Source organism: Protomyctophum parallelum (assembly GCF_964188405.1).
Source record: "Protomyctophum parallelum genome assembly, chromosome: 9".
NCBI lineage: Eukaryota > Metazoa > Chordata > Actinopteri > Myctophiformes > Myctophidae > Protomyctophum > Protomyctophum parallelum.
Window position 1 is genome coordinate 48999694 of NC_139706.1, and position 22658 is coordinate 49022351.

Here is a 22658-nt window from a genome sequence, read left to right on the forward strand (position 1 = left end):
TCCAGAAGTACTTGGAGCTGAGGTCCACCCATACGTACCTCTTCAGGGATGGTCCAGAAGTACTTGGAGCTGAGGTCCGGCGGCGAGGCGCAGGTCTCCAGGTCGTCCTCGCGGGTCAGCCGGCGCAGCCAGAGAAGCTCACAGTTGCAGTGCAGAGGGTTCCCGCCGAAGCTCATCACCAGCGACGAGTGCGGCGAGCCTTTGGACTTGGCGTAGACGGGGATCCTGAGGAACAGCGGGTCGGGGGGGATCTTCTTCAGTTTGTTGGAGGTCATGTCCAGCCTGGGGGGGGGTGGGGGGGGGGGGGGGGTAGAGAGAGAGAGAGAGAGAGAGAGAGAGAGAGAGAGAGAGAGAGAGAGAGAGAGAGAAAAACAAACCAGCAATTGTCAGCATTATTTGGCGTTTGTAAGGCACATCACATAGCATCCATCATCATGATGAACAAGCCCAAATTGATTAAATCAATTAATTACCAGCTGCTTTATTGTTATCATCTGTGGGTCTGCTGCTGACGTTATGCCACTCTTTAGCTGCGCTCCGCTGTTATGCTCAAATTAGTGACCCTAAAGAATTCTGAGGCAACATGGCTGGAGACGAGGCAGCCAATCAGAACTGCTCGACTATAGCCATGCCGTGCCAGACGATGGGATGTTATGGGTTGTTGTTGCCAGTGGTGGCAACTGTCGTGACAGAAATAAGCTAAGCAGAGCCTCCAAAAACCAAACCAGGCAAGCAACTGTGAATGAATCCACGTTATAGGCTGGAAATATGCAGGCTTGGCAACCAGTGTTGCCAAACTGGTGACAGAGCAGGCTCAGCAGAAGATGATCTCCTGTCGGGACTTTCACAAGCTAATTGATTCTTACTCTATATCAGGGGTGGCCAACTGGCGGCCCGGGGGCCACATGCGGCCCCCCACCTTCACTTAATGTGGCCCTCAGGTTCATGTCAGAATACTGATATAATATTGGTTCCAGCTGTTTACAATTCCACAACATGCAAACATGACCTGCTTTATTTACTTCAGTCTAAATTAGTAGCTCAATGCTCAGGCATTTGAAAATACATAAAAATGTTAATTTTCAGGATACCAATTCAAAAATAGCAAAAATTCAAGATTTAAATTCGAATATTGCAAAAAAATAGCCGATCTACAAGCTCAAAACGCGTCGCAGCGCTACGTATTTTTGCTACGACAGTAATATATGGCCCTATAAGGAGTGAGTGTGGAAATATAGTGGCCCTCTCCATCGTCAAAGTTGCCCAGCCCTGCTCTATATGGAAGGGGACTGACCTCACAGGCTGGTCACTGGAAACCCCAGATCCACATTGGAGCCAGTTTGTCCTCATGTGGCTCATTCATTTTTTTATGTTTTATTTTATTTTTATTATTAGGTATTAAAGATGGAGTGCCACGATTTTTCTCCCCACCCTAAAACATGATCATCAGGTATTATTATATTATTAAGGAGGAAGAATTTTTTTTTCAAAAAAAGTGTACAGTATTTGTTAAAATCTTGCTTTCATGTGGACACGCCCACCAGTTCATTAAGTATGCCTGGTTTGCCTGGTGGGTGGTGATTGGGTGGTGATCCACCTGAACTGAAGCCACACCCACAGCTGCAGTTGTATGATAAAGGGGGAGGGGTTAGGGGAGGGGCTGATAGTGTGGTGTCACTATATCACTGTTTATTTCATTGGCCCGTTTGACTGTCAAGGGTTCAGCCTCCAGGAAGAAACCCTAAATACAAAGTTAATACACAATTGCACATAAAAACGACTCCAGGGTGTCTAATGAAGTACTGTCACCTCATAGACACATACAGTAGACTCCAGGGTGTCTAATGAAGTACTGTCACCTCATAGACACATACAGTAGACTCCAGGGTGTCTAATGAAGTACTGTCACCTCATAGACACATACAGTAGACTCCAGGGTGTCTAATGAAGTACTGTCACCTCATAGACACATACAGTAGACTGCAGGGTGTCTAATGAAGTACTGTCACCTCATAGACACATGACAAACTGGAAAAATACTAAAATTGCGCTCCGGAATCATTTGATTAGTAGATTTGACCCCCCCCAATCAAACCCTCTCATGAAGAGACTCACCTGGCCAGTTTGTGCAGGTTGGTGAAGACGCCCTGGGGGACGTTCTCAATGAGGTTGTGGTCCATGTTGAGGGTGTTGACGTTGGTGAGGCGGCCCACCGTGTCCCAGGGCACCTCGGCCAGGTTGTTGTAGCTCAGGTCCAGGTCCTCCAGCGTGGGCAGGAAGTCGTCGAAGGCGTGCGGCGAGATGGAGTGGAGCTGGTTGTTGGCCAGGATCAGGTGGCGCAGGTTGGTGAGGCCCTTGAAATGCTCGTCCTGCAGAGAGAGAGAGAGGGAGAGGGAGAGGGAGAGGGAGAGGGAGAGGGAGAGGGAGAGAGAGAGACAGAGAGTTCAGATTACCTTATTTATTAATTCCAAAACAAGGGTAAAGCTTACACAAAAAATACAAAAAGCAGCAAGCAGAAAACTCAAGGACGCATGAGCTAAACTTGTTTAAACTCAAAACAGGATTACGAATCAGTTCAAAAAGCAAACCTTACATGAAGCCCAAGTAGTAATGTCCAAAATACCAAAATCTCACAGAGACACACGGAGAAGACAGGACTGCACGGAAACATCTCAGGAACAGAGTGTATGCACTGGCAGTGTTTGTGTGGAATGAGTCCAGTCTTATGGGGGAGCAGGATGATTGGAGAAGTGTCCTCAGGTGTGAAAGGGGCATGGCACTGTGGGGATAATGAGGGAGTGTGAATGAGGGAGTGTGGCAAAAGGCCTGAGAGAGGGAATGGAGAATGGGGAGTGGCCAGGGGCGCAATAAGGTAGGGGACGGAGGGGTTTCGTCCCCTGCCAGCGTCACATTGGTCCCCCCCAGATGAGTTAGGGGGTCCCCCCTGGCTGGGGGGGTCCCCCCCTGTATCCCCCCTGGCTCCAAAGTTATCTTAGGAGTAATACTTTTGAAATCCTGCGTTCATAAACGCGATATATTTTGAAGCATATATTTGATCCACCCCTGTTTAAATCCCAAAATGGTTTGGCCCGTTCTCTCAACTTTCTGAAGTTGGGAGTTGTTACACCGCAATCAGTGACCCAATGTGCTTTGCACTCTGTAATGATTCTAATAATACAGGAACAGAATTCAATAGGACACCACTTTTGGTGTCACGCACCACTTTGGCACCGTCAGACGATCAGTAGATGAATGGATTTATTTACTTTATCCTTTTCATGTCAAGGACCCCCAAATGGACACGTATTAGCCTGCGGACCCCCCCCCATTTGAAGAGAAGAGAAGGACCCCCATAAGAGAAGATTTATACAGCTCGGACGGACCCTATTGTAATGCCATGTCTAGCGGTGATAATTGATAATCAATGTTAATTTAAAAAACTGAGAGCGTCCACATGACATGCCACAAACTATCATGTAGTTGTACCTCTGGGGGTCCCCGGACCCCACTTTGGGAATTATATTATTATTTTGGGGGATTTGGGGAAATCGACGCCGGTCACGCAGCTATTAAGCAAATAAGCACAACTGTCAACATGCAGGTAAGGCGCTGCAGGTTTTTCTTTCCTCTCGAGTTGCATGGGTTTAACACTAACTATATATGTTGATGTTAAAACATCCTCTCCTGAAAACTTCCCAGGTGTTGTACATTTTATATAGGATAGGCTAACTTACAGATCAGATGGTCAGTGAGTTTTGACCTGTTCGAGGCGCTGCTGATAATGTGGTTAAACTTTTACGTTTTGAGACAAATGGGGAGGAGGAGGAATCACAGCCAGGTATTTCATAATAATAATAATAACTGTGCCAAAACGCAGTTTTGTATGTACATTGAGTCACTGGAACAACCTCTATGTAGTCCGACCCCAAACCCTAACCATAACCCCACGTTTTTGTGGTTAGACCCCCCCATCCCCCCCTCCCCTAGGGTGGTGGGGGGGACGGGGGGGACGGATTTTTCGGCGGCGCCGCTTTGCGGCGCCGCTATTTGTCCCCCCCTAGCGTTCGGTCCGTCTTGCGCCTCTGGGAGTGGCTGATGTGGAGACATGGTCTGTAGAGCGACAGACCATGACAGCCATAGGACGTACCAGGCATATTCCCGGTGGGCAGCGACCGTAGGGGGCCACAATTATTATTATTATTTTTTATTTTTTTGACAGGCAGTTAGGCCAATAGGCGGCAGGCCACCAGGAAAGGTCCGGGCGTGCTGCCATTCTGCCATCATGATAATGTCACTGTACCTGTACTGTACAGTGAGGGACAAATAAACCCTCTTCTGTCTCGAATCCTTTTGCCAGCATCATTCTTGTGAGAGCAAACAAAGGGTTGTGTAGTTGTTGTCTTCTGTTGGTTTGTATCGTTTATGTTGTTCTGTAAAAGTGGTGGTATTATTAGGGCTTGTTTGTATGTTTGTTTGTGCCTCGACGGAGCGGGCAGTAGAGTTTCTGCTATCTGCGCTCTGGTTGTGGTGGGCTGGGCCGGTCTGGGCCAAATTCAAGCGAAAATGACCCTTGACATGCTCGTACTGGAGGAAAGGAATGGAGAGGGGGGGGAGAGAGAGAGAGAGAGAGAGAGAGAGAGAGAGAGAGAGAGAGAGAGAGAGAGAGAGAGAGAGAGAGAGAGAGAGAGAAGCCATGACAGTCCAGAGTGGTTATAGATTGAAATGATACTCTCTGACCCCTCTCCCTCTCCCTCCCCCTCCCCCTCCCCCTCCCCCTCCCCCTCCCCCTCCCCCTCCCCCTCCCCCTCTCCCTCTCCCTCTCTCTCTCTCTCTCTCTCTCTCTCTCTCTCTCTCTACCATCCATCATATATCCTTCGTTCCATCGATCAGATCAAACCACAGCTTGTCCGACTAGTGGAGTCTGAGACTATGCATTCATGAGACACTTTATACACCCTTTATATAGCTGGTGGATTAGGGTCCCCCCAGGGGTCTGTACTAACTTAAGGGTCCCCCAGGGGGGGGGGGAAGTCAGAGTTTATTCATCTTCTATTTCCGCAGAACATTAATGCATACTAGGGGTGCAACGATGTAGTAACGGCATCGAAACATCCATTTTAATTTCAAGAATCGAAGTATATCGAAATGAAAACGGCAACATTGACTATGTATCATATCGTTTTGCAATGCAAATAATCGGTATCGTATCGTTTTGCTAAATGCAAATAATCGATTGTATCAATACTACATTTCTGTGCGTGGTATTTAGCAATGTTTAGAAGAAAAAAGAAAAAGAGGGGTTTAATTACATAGTTTAAAATAATGTCAATGTATTTTAAATCGTTACTGTATCGATTTCAAATCATTGCATCGTATCGCCATAATGAACTAACATCGTCCATGTATCGTGATACATATCGTATCGCTGATAAAATGTATATATATATATTTATATACCTTTATTGAAAGGATAAGCCTGAGATGTCGCATCTCATTTTAGAGGGGGTCCTCAACACAGATACATTATGCAATACAGTTCACAAAACAATACAACAGTACAACCATACACACTAAACTAAACTAAACTAAACTAAACTAAACTAAACAGAACTAAACTAAACTAAACTAAACTAAACTAAACTAAACTAAACTAAACTAAACTAAACTAAACAGAACAAAAGCTCTCCCAAAGATAGCTCCCACCCCACTGTTTCAACCATAGACTGTAAAAAATATGGACAAAGCGTTCCCCGGGTCTAACATGAACGTAAAATGAAGCCTGACATCCCTTGCATTCTAATGCACTGTAAGTCGCCATCTTTCAAGATCCGTTTTGGCCCAGCTGGCCATTGGCTGGCCCAGACAACGAGGCGGGACTTCCCCCCCTCTTCTCCGTTGGTTTTTATTTTGACTCGAGTGGGTGGGGACTCCCGATCATAGACTGTAACGGTAGCCACGCCCCTCAGAACATACGCGACTTTATGGTCATTTATTTTATAAATGGGACCATAACCCAAATGAGACTTTAAACTAGTGACTGGAAGCAGAAAGTATTCATGACCATGTTTATTAAAGGTATATTCAGTGATTTCACTCAAAAAACCTTAGGTTTCGTTTTTGGCTGTGGGACCCAGCCTTTCGTCCAATCAGGATAGAGAGTCAAAAACGAAACCTAAGGTTTTTTGACCCCCAGGGGTTAACTGGGGACAGGGAGGAACTCCTTATATGGCCAGCACACTCTATAGTAGGGAGGATTATCACAACAAAACAAAAAAATAAGTGATATTTGAATTAAGTGAAATCACTGAATATACCTTTAAGGTAATACAGTCTAGGTGAAGTTGGGCCCAAATACATGGGCCTCTATGGAGCTATGGGGCTTTTTGGGTCCAGTCCAGCGCCACAACAGGCCATTATATGAACTACCGATTTCAAATGAGGCTTCACGAAATATCTGGCTGACTGCCCCCCTGGTTTCAACCCTAAATAGCAGAGTTCATATGGGGAGAAATATACCCATTGCACAATAAGACCATGTTACTATAAGCAAAAAAAACAAAACAAAAACAAACCAGCAATACCAGCATGCATAATCATGTGATAATAATGAACAGCAGCATCGAGCCAGCAGGGAACACATATGAAGGTACATGCAGATCAGTCAGTATGTTATATTTATGGAAAACAAGGTCAACTGCCAAGAAGAGTACGTTAATTTAGAAGCATGAGCATGTATGTATGTATGTATGTATGTATGTATGTATGTATGTATGTATGTATGTATGTATGTATGTATGTATGTATCGACAGTCCTACCTTGATGACGGTCAGCCGGTTGGAGTCCAGGTGCAGCGCCCTGAGGCGCCTCAGGTCGCTGAAGGCTGAAGGCAGGATCTGACTGATGGTGTTCCTGGAGAGCGTCAGGTGGAGCAAGCTGGTCATGTTGGCGAAGTCTCTCCTCCGGACGGCTGGAGCAGCAAAGGAGGAGAGAGAGACCATGGTTAGGATGGAGCAGCAAAGGAGGAGAGAGAGACCACAGTTAGGATGGAGCAGCAAAGGAGGAGAGAGAGAGAGACCACAGTTAGGATGGAGCAGCAAAGGAGGAGAGAGAGAGAGACCACAGTTAGGATGGAGCAGCAAAGGAGGAGAGAGAGACCACAGTTAGGATGGAGCAGCAAAGGAGGAGAGAGAGACCACAGTTAGGATGGAGCAGCAAAGGAGGAGAGAGAGACCACAGTTAGGATGGAGCAGCAAAGGAGGAGAGAGAGACCACGGTTAGGATGGAGCAGCAAAGAGGAGAGAGAGACCACAGTTAGGATGGAGCAGCAAAGGAGGAGAGAGAGACCACAGTTAGGATGGAGCAGCAAAGGAGGAGAGAGAGACCACAGTTAGGATGGAGCAGCAAAGGAGGAGAGAGAGACCACAGTTAGGATGGAGCAGCAAAGAGGAGAGAGAGACCACAGTTAGGATGGAGCAGCAAAGGAGGAGAGAGAGACCACAGTTAGGATGGAGCAGCAAAGGAGGAGAGAGAGACCACGGTTAGGATGGAGCAGCAAAGAGGAGAGAGAGACCACAGTTAGGATGGAGCAGCAAAGGAGGAGAGAGAGACCACAGTTAGGATGGAGCAGCAAAGAGGAGAGAGAGACCACAGTTAGGATGGAGCAGCAAAGGAGGAGAGAGAGACCACAGTTAGGATGGAGCAGCAAAGAGGAGAGAGAGACCACAGTTAGGATGGAGCAGCAAAGGAGGAGAGAGAGACCACAGTTAGGATGGAGCAGCAAAGGAGGAGAGAGAGACCACAGTTAGGATGGAGAAGCAAAGAGGAGAGAGAGACCACAGTTAGGCTGGAGCAGCAAAGGAGGAGAGAGAGACCACAGTTAGGATGGAGAAGCAAAGAGGAGAGAGAGACCACAGTTAGGCTGGAGCAGCAAAGAGGAGAGAGAGACCACAGTTAGGATGGAGAAGCAAAGAGGAGAGAGAGACCACAGTTAGGATGGAGCAGCAAAGGAGGAGAGAGAGACCACAGTTAGGATGGAGCAGCAAAGGAGGAGAGAGAGACCACAGTTAGGATGGAGCAGCAAAGGAGGAGAGAGAGAGACCACAGTTAGGATGGAGCAGCAAAGGAGGAGAGAGAGACCACAGTTAGGATGGAGCAGCAAAGGAGGAGAGGAGTGTTACAGCGGTAAGGTGTCATTTTATGGACAGCGGCTCGATTTAGCTCTCATTATTCCTACACCATCTCTGTCTGGGTCTCAGAGGAGGTGCTGTGGACAGACACGTCCTATAAACAACCATCTCTGTCTGGGTCTCAGAGGAGGTGCTGTGGACAGACACATCCTATAAACAACCATCTCTGTCTGGGTCTCAGAGGAGGTGCTGTGGACAGACACATCCTATAAACAACCATCTCTGTCTGGGTCTCAGAGGAGGTGCTGTGGACAGACACACATCCTATAAACAACCATCTCTGTCCCCTGATTCCGTTTCCAGGTGTTTTATACCAATAGATTCTGACCACTGTGCTTTTGCAGCAAGTTCCTGTCCTTTTAGTGAAAAGAGAAGGTCAGGAATTACTATGTCATTATGATCATCTTTGCCGTACAAAGGCCAACTGCGAGGAGGCTAATTATATTATTCTTTAACACAGAGGCGTGAAACAGGTTAATATAAATTAACTGACATCTCCAAATGACAGTTAATTAGATTGTTCTTCAGCCATGCGGCGCCACGGTTGGCAAGGCGACGACAGCACGTTGTGTGACAATATAATTTTGTTGATTTCCTCTACCACCATTCACCCTCTTTTTGCATTCATATAACCCATTCTGACCTGAGATCCGATTCATACTCGGTTTCCACTAGTGGACACACACCATTCTGACCTGAGATCAGATTTAAAAAAATGTCAGTCGTTCTTCGATTTTTCAAAAATAGCAGACCTACAAGCTCGTAGCGCGCCACTCAGTGGCGCGCTATGAGCTTGTAGATCTGCTATTTTTTCAATAGCTAAAGCATAACATGATGCTATAACACCAAAATGGGTTCCCGTTCAGAATGGAATAATGTCAATAGATAGATTCTTTATTTCTGTGTCATGCACCAAAGGCGCCCAGCCCACATGGACTTACAGTACAGGACACACCATATCATTGCTTCAATATTGCATTGTGTACAACAAACAGGTTTGTGTTGTTGTTGTTGTTGTTTTGTTTATTTTTTTTACACAAACAAAACATTCTGCCTTTTTTCCCACGCTTTGCATAAAAAGTCTGCTAAAGCAAAAATACCTTTCCTAAAACCAATATTCCAGTTTTTCATAGTCCTCTAAACCAGAAAAGGTTATAGCACAGATGGTTGTCATTTTTACAAACGAATACATGTCTTAATTCTTCATATAATGGGGCAGTAAAACAAAAGATGAATTAACTTTCAAATCACACACTAGAGACACTCTGTCCTCCTCAGGAGTACCAATGAATCTACCCGTTTCTAAAGCTAATGGTGAGGTCCCAGAATGAATCTACCCGTTTCTAAAGCTATGGTAAGGTCCCAGAATGAATCTACCTGTTTCTAAAGCTAATGGTAAGGTCCCAGAATGAATCTACCCGTTTCTAAAGCTAACGGTAAGGTCCCAGAATGAATCTACCCGTTTCTAAAGCTAACGGTAAGGTCCCAGAATGAATCTACCCGTTTCTAAAGCTAATGGTAAGGTCCCAGAATGAATCTACCCGTTTCTAAAGCTAATGGTAAGGTCCCAGAATGAATCTACCCGTTTCTAAAGCTAACGGTAAGGTCCCAGAATGAATCTACCCGTTTCTAAAGCTAATGGTATTTAAGGTCCCAGAATGAATCTACCCGTTTCTAAAGCTAATGGTGAGGTCCCAGAATGAATCTACCCGTTTCTAAAGCTAATGGTAAGGTCCCAGAATGAATCTACCCGTTTCTAAAGCTAATGGTAAGGTCCCAGAATGAATCTACCCGTTTCTAAAGCTAATGGTAATTAAGGTCCCAGAATGAATCTACCCGTTTCTAAAGCTAATGGTGAGGTCCCAGAATGAATCTACTCGTTTCTAAAGCTAATGGTAAGGTCCCAGAATGAATCTACTCGTTTCTAAAGCTAATGGTGAGGTCCCAGAATGAATCTACTCGTTTCTAAAGCTAATGGTAAGGTCCCAGAATGAATCTACCCGTTTCTAAAGCTAATGGTAAGGTCCCAGAATGAATCTACCCGTTTCTAAAGCTAATGGTATAAGGTCCCAGAATGAATCTACCCGTTTCTAAAGCTAATGGTATAAGGTCCCAGAATGAATCTACCCGTTTCTAAAGCTAACGGTAAGGTCCCAGAATGAATCTACGCGTTTCTAAAGCTAATGGTGAGGTCCCAGAATGAATCTACCCGTTTCTAACGCTAATGGTAAGGTCCCAGAATGAATCTACCCGTTTCTAAAGCTAATGGTAAGGTCCCAGAATGAATCTAACCGTTTCTAAAGCTAATGGTAAGGTCCCAGAATGAATCTACCCGTTTCTAAAGCTAATGGTATAAGGTCCCAGAATGAATCTACCCGTTTCTAAAGCTAATGGTGAGGTCCCAGAATGAATCTACCCGTTTCTAAAGCTAATGGTATAAGGTCCCAGAATGAATCTACCTGTTTCTAAAGCTAATGGTAAGGTCCCAGAATGAATCTACCCGTTTCTAAAGCTAATGGTATAAGGTCCCAGAATGAATCTACCCGTTTCTAAAGCTAATGGTATAAGGTCCCAGAATGAATCTACCCGTTTCTAAAGCTAACGGTAAGGTCCCAGAATGAATCTACGCGTTTCTAAAGCTAATGGTGAGGTCCCAGAATGAATCTACCCGTTTCTAACGCTAATGGTAAGGTCCCAGAATGAATCTACCCGTTTCTAAAGCTAATGGTAAGGTCCCAGAATGAATCTAACCGTTTCTAAAGCTAATGGTATAAGGTCCCAGAATGAATCTACCCGTTTCTAAAGCTAATGGTATAAGGTCCCAGAATGAATCTACCTGTTTCTAAAGCTAATGGTATAAGGTCCCAGAATGAATCTACCCGTTTCTAAAGCTAATGGTAAGGTCCCAGAATGAATCTACCTGTTTCTAAAGCTAATGGTAAGGTCCCAGAATGAATCTACCTGTTTCTAAAGCTAATGGTAAGGTCCCAGAATGAATCTACCTGTTTCTAAAGCTAATGGTAAGGTCCCAGAATGAATCTACCTGTTTCTAAAGCTAATGGTAAGGTCCCAGAATGAATCTACCTGTTTCTAAAGCTAATGGTAAGGTCCCAGAATGAATCTACCCGTTTCTAAAGCTAATGGTAAGGTCCCAGAATGAATCTACCCGTTTCTAAAGCTAATGGTATAAGGTCCCAGAATGAATCTACCCGTTTCTAAAGCTAATGGTGTGGTCCCAGAATGCAGCTGTGCACAAAAAGATCTGACTTTTGAATACAGTATATCTTGTGTAACATAAGGTTCAGGGCCATAATTATTTTTAATAAGACAATATAATAAACCTCAAATCTGTCCCGAAGAAGCCTATTTTATAACCAGCCAAATGTTGCTTTATATAGTGGCAGAGAATATAACGTGATGATAACCTCTAAGAGCTGAGATCCAACAGCCTCTTGGCATCTAGACTCAGGTCGATGTGTGCTCCCTGATATCAAACAGACGCAGGGGTAAACACTCTTTCAAGAACAAATCGAAACTGGATTTAATGAGCACTGCAGTGCGGCCCAGGGGAAGGCATGCAGTGTCACGGTCGGTGTCGGCGGTGCATTGTTTAGTTTTATTTCGTTTTGTTTTTTGTCTTTTTTGTATTATTTTGTGCGCCGATCTGAACTAACTGACATTTATGCCTCGTTTTTATGTCAAAGTCCTGACAGATTATGAGGCTCCGTGAAAGAGAGACAATGGGATCAATGTGGAACAAAAGAGAGATAAAATGCTCTGTTTGTTTTTTTGGTCCTTTAGAAATCAATAATAATGCTTTGGAGGAATTGAGAAAATGCTCTTTCTGCTATTTCTCACTGCACGACGACTGAGAATTAGTTAACCCATTCTGACCTGAGATCAGATTGTAAAAAATGTCAGTCGTTCTTCGATTTTTCAAAAATAGCAGACCTACAAGCTCGTAGCGCGCCACTCGGTGGCGCGCTATGAGCTTGTAGATCTGCTATTTTTCAATAGCTAAAGCATAACATGATGCTAATACCAAAATGGTTTCCCGTACAGAATGGGTTAAAGATGGAGTGCCACAAATGTTTGTATTTTTCCAGTTTGTCATGTGTCTATGAGGTGACAGTACTTCATTAGACACCCCGGAGTCGTTTCTATGTGCAATGGTGTATTAACTTTGTATTTAGGGTTTCTTCCTGGAGGCTGAACCCTTGACAGTCAAACGGGCCGATGAAATAAACAGTGATATAGTGACATCACACTATCAGCCCCTCCCCTAACCCCCCCCCCCCCCCCCCCTTTATCATACAACTACAGCTGTGGGTGTGGCTTCAGTTCAGGTGGATCACCACCCATCACCACCCACCACCAGGCAAACCAGGCATACTTAATGAACTGGTGGGCGTGTCCATATAAAAACAATATTTTACCAAATACTGTACACTTTTTTGAAAAAGTTCTTCCCCCTTATATTGTAATAATACCTGATAATCATGTTTTAGGGTGGGAAAAAAATGGTGGCACTCCATCTTTAGTTAAGGTTGTGTTGCCTTGGCTATCTTGGCTATCACGGGGCGGCGGTGGCTCAGGGGTAGAGTGCCTGGATGGTAACCGTAAGGTTGCCAGTTCGAACCCGGGCTCCCCTAGAGTTACTGTCGAAGTGTCCTTGAGCAAGACACTGAACCCCTAATTGCTCCCGATGTGCTAGTTGGTGCCTTGCATGGTTTCCACTGCCATCGGTGTATGAATGTGTGTGTGAATGTGTGTGTGAATGGGTGAATGTAATGCACAATCTCTGTAAAGCGCCTTGGATAAAGGCGCTGTATAAAAGCAATATTTACCATTTACCATTTAAGAAAAAAAACGAAAACTTCAAAAGTAAAGTAGCCCCGTATAGCACTTGCCTTATTAGCACTTGCACTAAGCTTTGACGATCTCACAGGCGTACACTGTAGGTTCAAGGTTGTACTTTAATATTGTTCCATCTTGTGTACAGATGTAACGTGAGAGTAAAACTATGTTTTGTTTTGGCTTCCTTACAGACAATGTAACAGCAGCGAAGATAAGATAACACTCAAATAACATTCAGAACAACAAAACCCACAGCAAACGAGAATAAAGAGTGCACGAGTGCATTATCATGATAGTGCAAGAGGGGGGGGGGGGCGAGGGGTGGGGTGGGGGGGCTAGCGTTCTCCTCTGCTGGTTTTCGCTTTGGTTCTTATCACTTCGTTCATGTCTCTGACGATTGTTTGGGGGAAGACGCTTTTTTTGCAGTCTGTTTCTAGTGGCTTTGAGACTGGCTGCGGAAACGCTCTCCATGCATGGGGCAGCATCTCAAACAGCCTAGTGGGTCCTTCATAATTATAACGTATGCAATTTAGATATCATTTTATGTAGACATACAGTAGCACTCTATAGTGTACTGTATACTCATCATACTCATTAGAGCTTCACTGCACAGATATTCTACTGACAGACAGATGCTAGTTATTATTTATTTTTTTTATCCCACGATTTTGTAACCCATTTTTCACCCCTGTGTCAATCATCTAATGTGATCCTGGGCTCTACACACCCTCCACCAACCTATTCCCCATATATGGGGGCCAAGGGGAGACCAACCTAGTCCCCATATATGGGGGACAAGGGGAGACCAACCTAGTCCCCATATATGGGGGACAAGGGGAGACCAACCTAGTCCCCATATATGGGGGACAAGGGGAGACCAACCTAGTCCCCATGGGGGACAAGGGGAGAGCAACCTAGTCCCCATATATGGGGGACAAGGGGAGACCAACCTAGTCCCCATATATGGGGGACATAGGGAGAGCAACGGACTTGAACTCATGCTTCCTTCATGCCTGAGTGTCCAAGTTGCTCCTTTACACCTGACAGGGGGGAGTTTCCCTGGTTGGACGTAGCGCGTGGAAGGAACACGTTATTCCAACCAGTTCCTTTCCCCTCCATCGGGCGCCCCGGCTGGCCAGGGGGAGGCAGTTTAGAGACCAGGATTACTGCATGTTTTTTTGTGAGGGTACCTACCCTAGGGGACACGGGGAGAACATGTGAGGGTATCTACCCTAGGGGACACGGGGAGAACATGTGAGGGTATCTACCCTAGGGGACACGGGGAGAACATGCAAACTCCACACAGAAAGGCCCTTTCGCCAACCCTGCCTTCGGGTATGGGCACTGATGACGCGGAGGAGGAAACACGCCGCCAGCACCCACAGCATATCTGCATTCATAGAGCCATTCTGGGTGACCCGCGGTCTCACATCTCGTCCAAATTGGACTTTGATCCAAAATGGTCTCAACCTCAGGTCAAATGCTTGGCTGCGGTGTGTAGTGTGCAGTGTGCAGTGTGCAGTGTGCAGTGTGCAGTGTGTAGTGTGCAGTGTGTAGTGTGCAGTGTGCAGTGTGTAGTGTGCAGTGTGTAGTGTGCAGTGTGCAGTGTGCAGTGTGCAGTGTGCAGTGTGCAGTGTGCAGTGTGTAGTGTGTAGTGTGCAGTGTGCAGTGTGCAGTGTGCAGTGTGCAGTGTGCAGTGTGCAGTGTGTAGTGTGCAGTGTGCAGTGTGCAGTGTGCAGTGTGTAGTGTGCAGTGTGTAGTGTGTAGTGTGCAGTGTGCAGTGTGCAGTGTGTAGTGTGCAGTGTGCAGTGTGCAGTGTGCAGTGGGCAGTGTGTAGTGTGTAGTGTGCAGTGTGCAGTGTGTAGTGGGTAGTGGGTAGTGTGCAGTGTGCAGTGTGCAGTGTGTAGTGTGTAGTGTGCAGTGTGCAGTGTGCAGTGTGCAGTGTGCAGTGTGTAGTGTGTAGTGGGTAGTGTGCAGTGTGCAGTGTGCAGTGTGTAGTGTGTAGTGTGCAGTGTGTAGTGTGTAGTGGGTAGTGTGCAGTGTGTAGTGTGTAGTGTGCAGTGTGCAGTGTGCAGTGGGCAGTGTGCAGTGTGCAGTGTGTAGTGTGTAGTGTGCAGTGTGTAGTGTGTAGTGTGTAGTGGGTAGTGTGCAGTGTGTAGTGTGTAGTGTGCAGTGTGCAGTGTGCAGTGGGCAGTGTGCAGTGTGTAGTGTGTAGTGTGTAGTGTGCAGTGTGTAGTGTGTAGTACCAGCATTCAAATCCGAGGGGGGTAAAAATAATGCCTGGCCTTTCTTTGGACCCCTGGTGCTTGTGGAACGACCGACAGTCCAGACTAAAATTGGCTTTGAAAGTTCCCTCGAGACGTTTCAAAAGGATCATTTTAGATGTACAGTCCAACACCTGCACATGTGTGGATATTATTATGTCGGTTTAGATTGTGTATATTGTGTATTTTTGCCCTGCCACTAAAACATTAGGACTTCAGTAATGTATTGTATTTATTTCATACTGTAGGTACTTTGAGGTGTGTTATGGACGTTTTATCTGCTGTTCTATAATGAGATATTCATCATATTTACGATGTAGTTTTGAAGTGTCATTTTATTTCTGCCTCTTGGCCAGATCCCACTAGTAAAAAAGAGAGGCAGTCTCAATGTGTTGTTAAATTGGTTAAATAAAGAGAGAGGCAGTCTCAATGTGTTTTTATACTGGTTAAATAAACGTTAAATAAAACAAGATATAACTCCCACACTCCTATATGCTACTTGCCCTGCTGGGCACGTCTACACTTTTACTTAAAGGACAACTTTAGTTGTTTTCAACCAAGGTTCATGTTTTAGGTTGTTATTAGAGAAACTAAAAGGTGAGTGTTCATTTTTCTTCATTTGCTGCTTTCTTTAGTTTTGGGGATTTTAGCAGTTTTTGACAAGGGGGCGGGGGCATTCGAGCATGGGGCTAAATATGTATTTTTTAACACAATTTGATGGTGATTTATTTTTTTATGGTTTACTATAGTCCTAATAAACGCCAGGAAATTACATCTGGCCACAAAAGATCACAGGATCTATTGAATGAGACAAACTGACACATTGAGCCTATACACACAGTATAAGCCTTCCCCCAGTAGGCTACCTTCACATTCAGTAGATCCTGTGATCTTGTGGCCAGATGTAATTTCCTGGGGTTTATTAGGACTATAGAAAACCATAAAAAAAGGAATCACCATAAAATTGTGTAAAAAAATACATATTTAGCCCCATGCTCGAATGCCCCCCCCCCCTGTCAAAAACAGCTAAAATCCCTAAAACGAAAGAAAGCAGCAAATGAAAGATTAACACTCATCTTTTAGTTTCTCTAATAACAACCTAAAACATGAACCTTGGTTGAAAAAAAACTAAAGTTGTCCTTTAATTACCCCCCACAGAGGCTGAAATTCACACAAATTAAAAATGTCTGCAATTTGGAATTATTTTTACTTACTTAACCCTAATAAAAGTAAGTAAAATAATTGTAATACATGTTTTTTTGTGATCATTAGAATGTCTAGAACATGTTTTATTCATTATTGTGAAAGTTATCCCCCAAATGTAAATTATTTATTTATTATATTATGCATAACATTTTCATATATATATATATATATATATATATATATATATATTATTTTTTTTACATATATTTTTAACCTAATTCCTGGTAGTACAAAGTAGTAGTAAGGTTGAAATCTCTTTTTTGCAAGTAGAAATTAATCCGGGTCTTACAGGGTTAAAAAACAAACAAAACAACTAGGCCGTGTGGTGAGGTCCCTTTTCGTTCAGGTCCGTTCCCACGGAAGGGGGACTACACAATTTTTTCTCCATAAAAGAGATTTATAGGTAGACAGTCTAAATAAAAAAGTTCTACTCGTCCGACGCTGCAGTTATTTTATAATCCGCGATCTAAGACGGGACTATTTCTTACAAGGCGTAATAATATGTGCAAGGGGAGTGGTGTGGTTTTGGTCACGTGGACCAATCGCGTAGCCGCTTTATTCCCTTGAGTATGCGCGTAACGTCTTCGTATGCGGAAGAACTTTTTGTTGTCCATAGCAACCTAGCAACTCACTGTTGCGACGCTGTTTTCATTCTCTAAACTGGGAAAATGGGAAAGAGCCGTTGTGCGATTGACTGTACAAACAGATTAAAAAAGAACTCGGAGCTATCCTTTTACAGACTGCCGAAATGTAAAGAAAAAAGAAGTAAATGGATCGCTGCACTTCGCCGATGTAGTCATGTTTCAGGGCTACATGGATTTGCGGGTGCCACTTTCACTTTGTGTCAGGACCACCAGGTATGTTGCTTTTTTTGTAAAACCATACGTTCAATGTAAAAGGGCCTTTTCACACAATGTCCCGTTTTAAACGAACCTAACGGAGTTCTCTTCTTGTGGACCAAGAAGTGGATTAACATAGTCCGTTCCCCTGAAAGAGATCTGGTCAGGAGTAATTACTCATCAACATGTTACGTGAGTCCGTGGAAAGACTTTAATGTTAATGTTCTTATTGATCAACACACCCTGCAGTTACTGAATGTTAAGTCTCCATGGTTTCCCTCAGAATATCGTATGACACTGATTTATATGACACATTAAGAGTCCACTGATAACCACTACAGTGGTTTAATATCAAACTTTTTTTGTTTGTTTTTTTCAAGGACCCACATAACGTTTGATTGTTATTGCACAAATGGACTTACTCTGAGAGTGTACGAATGGAACCAAATGGACCCATAGTGTCAGAGTTACAGACCTGCATGTGTCCATTTGTACACTCAGGCTGTAAGGGTCCATTTGGTTCCATCTCTCAGAGTTACAGACCTGTAAGGTCCATTTGGTTCCTAAGAAGGGTCCATTTGGGGTCCAATGGGGTCCATTGGTTCCATTTGTACACAGTTACAGACATGCAGGCTAATCCTCTCTCACTCTAATGCCAGACTGGCATTAGAGTGAGACACTGGCATTGCCAGTGTGTGCCAGTGGTCACCCTTGGCACCCGTGGTTAAAGCTGCCTACCCCTGCTCTACACCAACAATGTTGTGAGCTTGTAGATCTGCTATTTTCTGCAAATGTTCCCTCCAGAATAGGGATGCTATTGTTCCAGTGGTTAATGTAAAAAAATAATCTCACAATGATTTGGCAGCCCCGTCCCGGATGAGTTTGTTTTGAGGCTGATGTCTGAAACAGGACATATGTGAAAACACCCCATATATGTAAACAAATTAATATCATATTTCTAGTAAATGTTTTTGTTGTTTTTGTTATTTAAGGGGAAAAGAGTGATGATCCTCTACATCCTGACTACGTGCCAAGGTTATTTGGTTTCACCTCCATCACTGATCGAAGTACAGCAGAGGTACAGACTGTTGTTGAAGTCCCAGGCATTGGGGTCCAGACAGAGGAAACACAAAATGACATTGCCTCATTACACGAACAGATTAAATCTTTAAATGCTGAATGTCAATCACTTAGGGATAAAGTCAACAAATTAGAAAGTGAGTTGAAACATCGTACTCTTGATCCTTCAGAATTTGATGACAGCAAAATGAAATTCTTCACAGGACTTTCATGTTGTTGTTCAATTTTGTGTCACCAAGTTTACCACCTCCTGCAAAACAGTCACTTAGTGATACTCAGAGACTTCTGCTTACACTGAGGAAGCTGCGCCTCAATCTGTCTGAGGAACTTTTAGGTTACCTCTTTGGCATTCTTTGAGTCAACTGAGGTAAGCCAAGCAGGTTCATCTTGGCAGCAGTTTTAACCTTGACCAGTCAACTTTCAACACACTGAGCAAATATGTGTGCTACCTGTATGGCCAATCATCTGCCAAAAACGTGAATGATGCAAGGTACAAATCATTCTGTACGGCATCATCAGCTTTGCCAGAACTGTCCATTCCCCCAACAAGTGATGCTCTCCACCAACATTGCAAAAGGGCAAACTACCAAGCAGCAGTGATGAGACGTTCTCTGACTAGTAGGATGTGTGCTCCTTCACCCATTGGCAGTGGATGGGGCATGGAGGATGGGGAGTTAACAGTAACATGGATGACTAGAAATCCTGCCCCTGATAGTGTGTTGCAGGTAGTCCACTGTAATTGTAAAAAAAAAAGCAAATGTGAGACTGAAAGATGTTCATGTATGTCTGCAAAACTGTCTTGCACTGATTTATGTCACTGCCAGGACTGTGAAAATGTGTCAAAAGAAACAGAAGAAAGAGGTACATGGGATGATGACTGATGAAAGTGATAGGGATGAGTAACCCAACATGTTACCATGTAGGCCTACTACTTGTTTTGTTCAAGAATTATTAAGATGATAAAGAATTGCCACACTACCTACATCCATTTAAATGCAATGCATAAATGCAAACAGCACAGACTACTTACACAGCCAACAGAAGGTTTTATTGTGAGGCATTTGTATGCTATTTTGTATTTTCATATATTTCCTTGGCAGGGGGGGGGGGGGGTGTACAAATGACAGATGCTGTGACACTTTGCGGTACTTGTAAATAAATAAATGTTTCATACAATTATGTTGTAATCATTCTGACCTCTAGTACCTAATTTTTAGTCTTGTGCATTTTTTGCATTATTGCAATTTAGGGGGCGTGGTAACATTTGGATAGATTTTCTGCCATTTTGGTCCAAGGTGCCCTGATTTTCTTTTCTACCTTTCATTACACAGTAGGTTGAAACAGGTATGAAACATAAGCTCTTGGCACAATTTACTGTGTAGGTTTCATTGTACTGTGTGGCAAACACTTAAGTTGAAGCATATTCTTTAAGAAATATGCTACATTACATGATCTAAATTCACATATGAGTAAACTAAAGGCACCAATACTTGTTTCAGATGTTAAGTATATGCATTTGACATTTGAGAAAGATTTTGTGTTGCCAAAAACACATTTTACAAGCAAAAACAGCAGCACAAGATTTTCGTTTTTTGGTTATACACTGTTTATACATTTATGGCTTTAAAAAAAAAACAGCAGGATATTATGAGTAGAACTTTTAACCCAAAGTCTAGAAGGGTATTATCTATGAAAAAATGCATTGAATGCGTAGTTCGCTTGACATGGGAACGAAACTCATTTTCTAAGCACTTTTTCATGGGTCCCAACACGGCCTAAACTGCGTTTTTTCCCCGAGACGACATTATTATTATTATGATTATTATGATTCTGATTCTGCTTACCGGTGATGAAGTTCTCCTGCAGCCGGAGCTCCACGGTGCGCCGGTCGATGGCGCTGGGGACGAACAGCAGGCCCGTCTTGGAGCAGAGGATGGCGAGGGACGGCGAGAGGCTCTGGCACATGCAGCGCTTCGGACACTGCTGTGCCTCCACCCCGCCGCCCAGGGGCAGCGCCACGAGGAGCAGCGCCCAGAACCAGAACCACAGCCACTCCATCACCTGGACCCACCTCCTCCCACCTGGGACGCCTGGTCCACGGGACACACTGTTAGGGGAAACACAGGACAGGGACGTTAGAGAACCACCCAGAACCACAGCCACTCCATCACCTAGACCCACCTCCTCCCACCTGGGACACCTGGTCCAGGGGAAACTGTTAGGGGAAACACAGGACAGGGACGTTAGAGAACCACCCAGAACCAGAACAACAGCCACTCCATCACCTAGACCCTCCTCCTCCTCCCACCTGAGACACCTGGTCCAGGAGACACACTGTTAGGGGAAACACAGGACAGGGACGTTAGAGAACCACCCAGAACCACAGCCACTCCATCACCTAGACCCCCCTCCTCCCCCCACCTGGGACACCTGGTCCAGGAGACACACTGTTAGGGGAAACACAGGACAGGGACGTTAAAGAACCACCAGAACCACAGCCACTCCATCACCTAGACCCTCCTCCTCCCCCCACCTGGGACACCTGGTCCAGGAGACACACTGTTAGGGGAAACACAGGACAGGGACGTTAAAGAACCACCAGAACCACAGCCACTCCATCACCTAGACCCCCCTCCTCCCACCTGGGACACCTGGTCCACGGGACACACTGTTAGGGGAAACACAGGACACAGGGACGTTATAGAGACTGTAATGTTCTATGTAAATGGTAAATGGTGCATTTATATAGCGCCTTTATCCAAGGCGCTTTACAGAGATTGTGCATTACATTCACCCATTCACACACACATTCATACACCGATGGCAGCGGAAACCATGCAAGGCACCAAACAAGCACATCGGGAGCAATTAGGGGTTCAGTGTCTTGCTCAAGGACACTTCGACAGTAACTCTGGGAGGAGCCCACAGGGTTCGAACTGGCAACCTTACGGTTACCATCCAGGCACTCTACCGCTGAGCCACCGCCGCCCCTGGCAGTGTATGGGACTGCCACTTTAACATCAAGATAAACCGCAGACAATGAAGACAAGAGTCGAAGGTGGAATTGACTGTTTACTTCATGACAAGGCGGGGTGGAAACTGCAAAAAAAATAATAATAATAATACATTCAGAGTTTGTTCTTAATTGACAGCATTCCAATCATTTCACAACTAAATAAACCCAGGTTAATTAACAAAATCACACACACACTATAGCTAAACCACGTGATACTCAGGCCTATACCAACTCTCACGCATTCAGCGTGAGACGCACGCATGAGACGTCTTCCACACGCACTCACGCCACACCCGCCATTTCTCACGCACGCACAATACGCACGCCGAGGGGGGGCATATGATGTGCCAAAAAAAGCCAAGGGTTGGAACCCATTTTGGTGTTAGCATCATGTTATGCTTTACCTATTGAAAAATAGCAGATCTACAAGCTTGTAGGTCTGCTATTTTTGAAAAATCGAAGAACGACTGACATTTTTAGAATCTGATCTCAGGTCAGAATGGGTTCATCAGACCAGTGTGTGTGTGTCCAGTGGAAACCTCGTATGAATCTGATCTCAGGTCATAATAACAATTCTCTCTGCGGCTCCGCGCGCCCATGTGAGCGTCCTCACAAACGGCAGAGTAGCCGATCTGCATGAGATAATGCAGTGCTGTTATTATGCAGTAGTGTAGTAGGGACATAGACTGTAAAAAATATGGACAAAGCGTTCCCCGGGTCTAACATGGACGTAAAATGAAGCCTGTTATTCCTTGCACTGTAAGTCGCCATCTTTATAGATTGGCTGGTTCCGTTTGGGCCCAGCTGGCCATTGGCTGGCCCAGACAACGAGGCGGGACTTCCCCCCTTCTTCTTCTCCGTTGGTTTTTATTTTGACTCGAGTGGGTGGGGGATCCCGATCATAGACTGTAACGGTAGCCACGCCCCTCAGAACATACGCAACTTTATGGTAATGTTTTTAATAAATGGGACCATAATTTTCCCAAAAGAATATTATGACATTAGAAATTAGACTTTAAACTAGTGACTGGAAGCAGAAAGTATTCATGACCATGTTTATTAAGGTAATACAGTCTAGGTGAAGTTGGGCCCAAATACATGGACTTCTATGGGGCTATGGGTTTTTCTGGGTCCAGTGACAGCGCCACAACAGGCCATTATATGAACTTTCAGGAGTTTCAGGCTTCACAAAATATCTGTCTGACTGCC

The 22658-nt window shown here is 44.6% G+C and overlaps 1 protein-coding gene across 1 annotated transcript in view; it reads right to left on the reverse strand.

Annotated features, from left to right (window-relative positions):
• LOC310863924 (leucine-rich repeat and fibronectin type III domain-containing protein 1-like protein) overlaps positions 1-21749 on the reverse strand; it is a gene marked incomplete at both ends in the record, with an annotated part of 41118 nt that extends 19369 nt beyond the window's left edge. The window contains 10 exons of the mRNA XM_083772459.1: positions 39-282; positions 2116-2369; positions 6817-6968; positions 20278-20523; positions 20615-20648; positions 20742-20767; positions 20855-20880; positions 20967-20992; positions 21076-21101; positions 21743-21749. Of these exons, the coding sequence (XP_083628585.1) occupies positions 39-282; positions 2116-2369; positions 6817-6968; positions 20278-20523; positions 20615-20648; positions 20742-20767; positions 20855-20880; positions 20967-20992; positions 21076-21101; positions 21743-21749 (1041 nt within the window). The remainder of the gene's footprint in view (positions 1-38; positions 283-2115; positions 2370-6816; positions 6969-20277; positions 20524-20614; positions 20649-20741; positions 20768-20854; positions 20881-20966; positions 20993-21075; positions 21102-21742) is intronic.
• Positions 21750-22658: the final 909 nt, after the last annotated feature.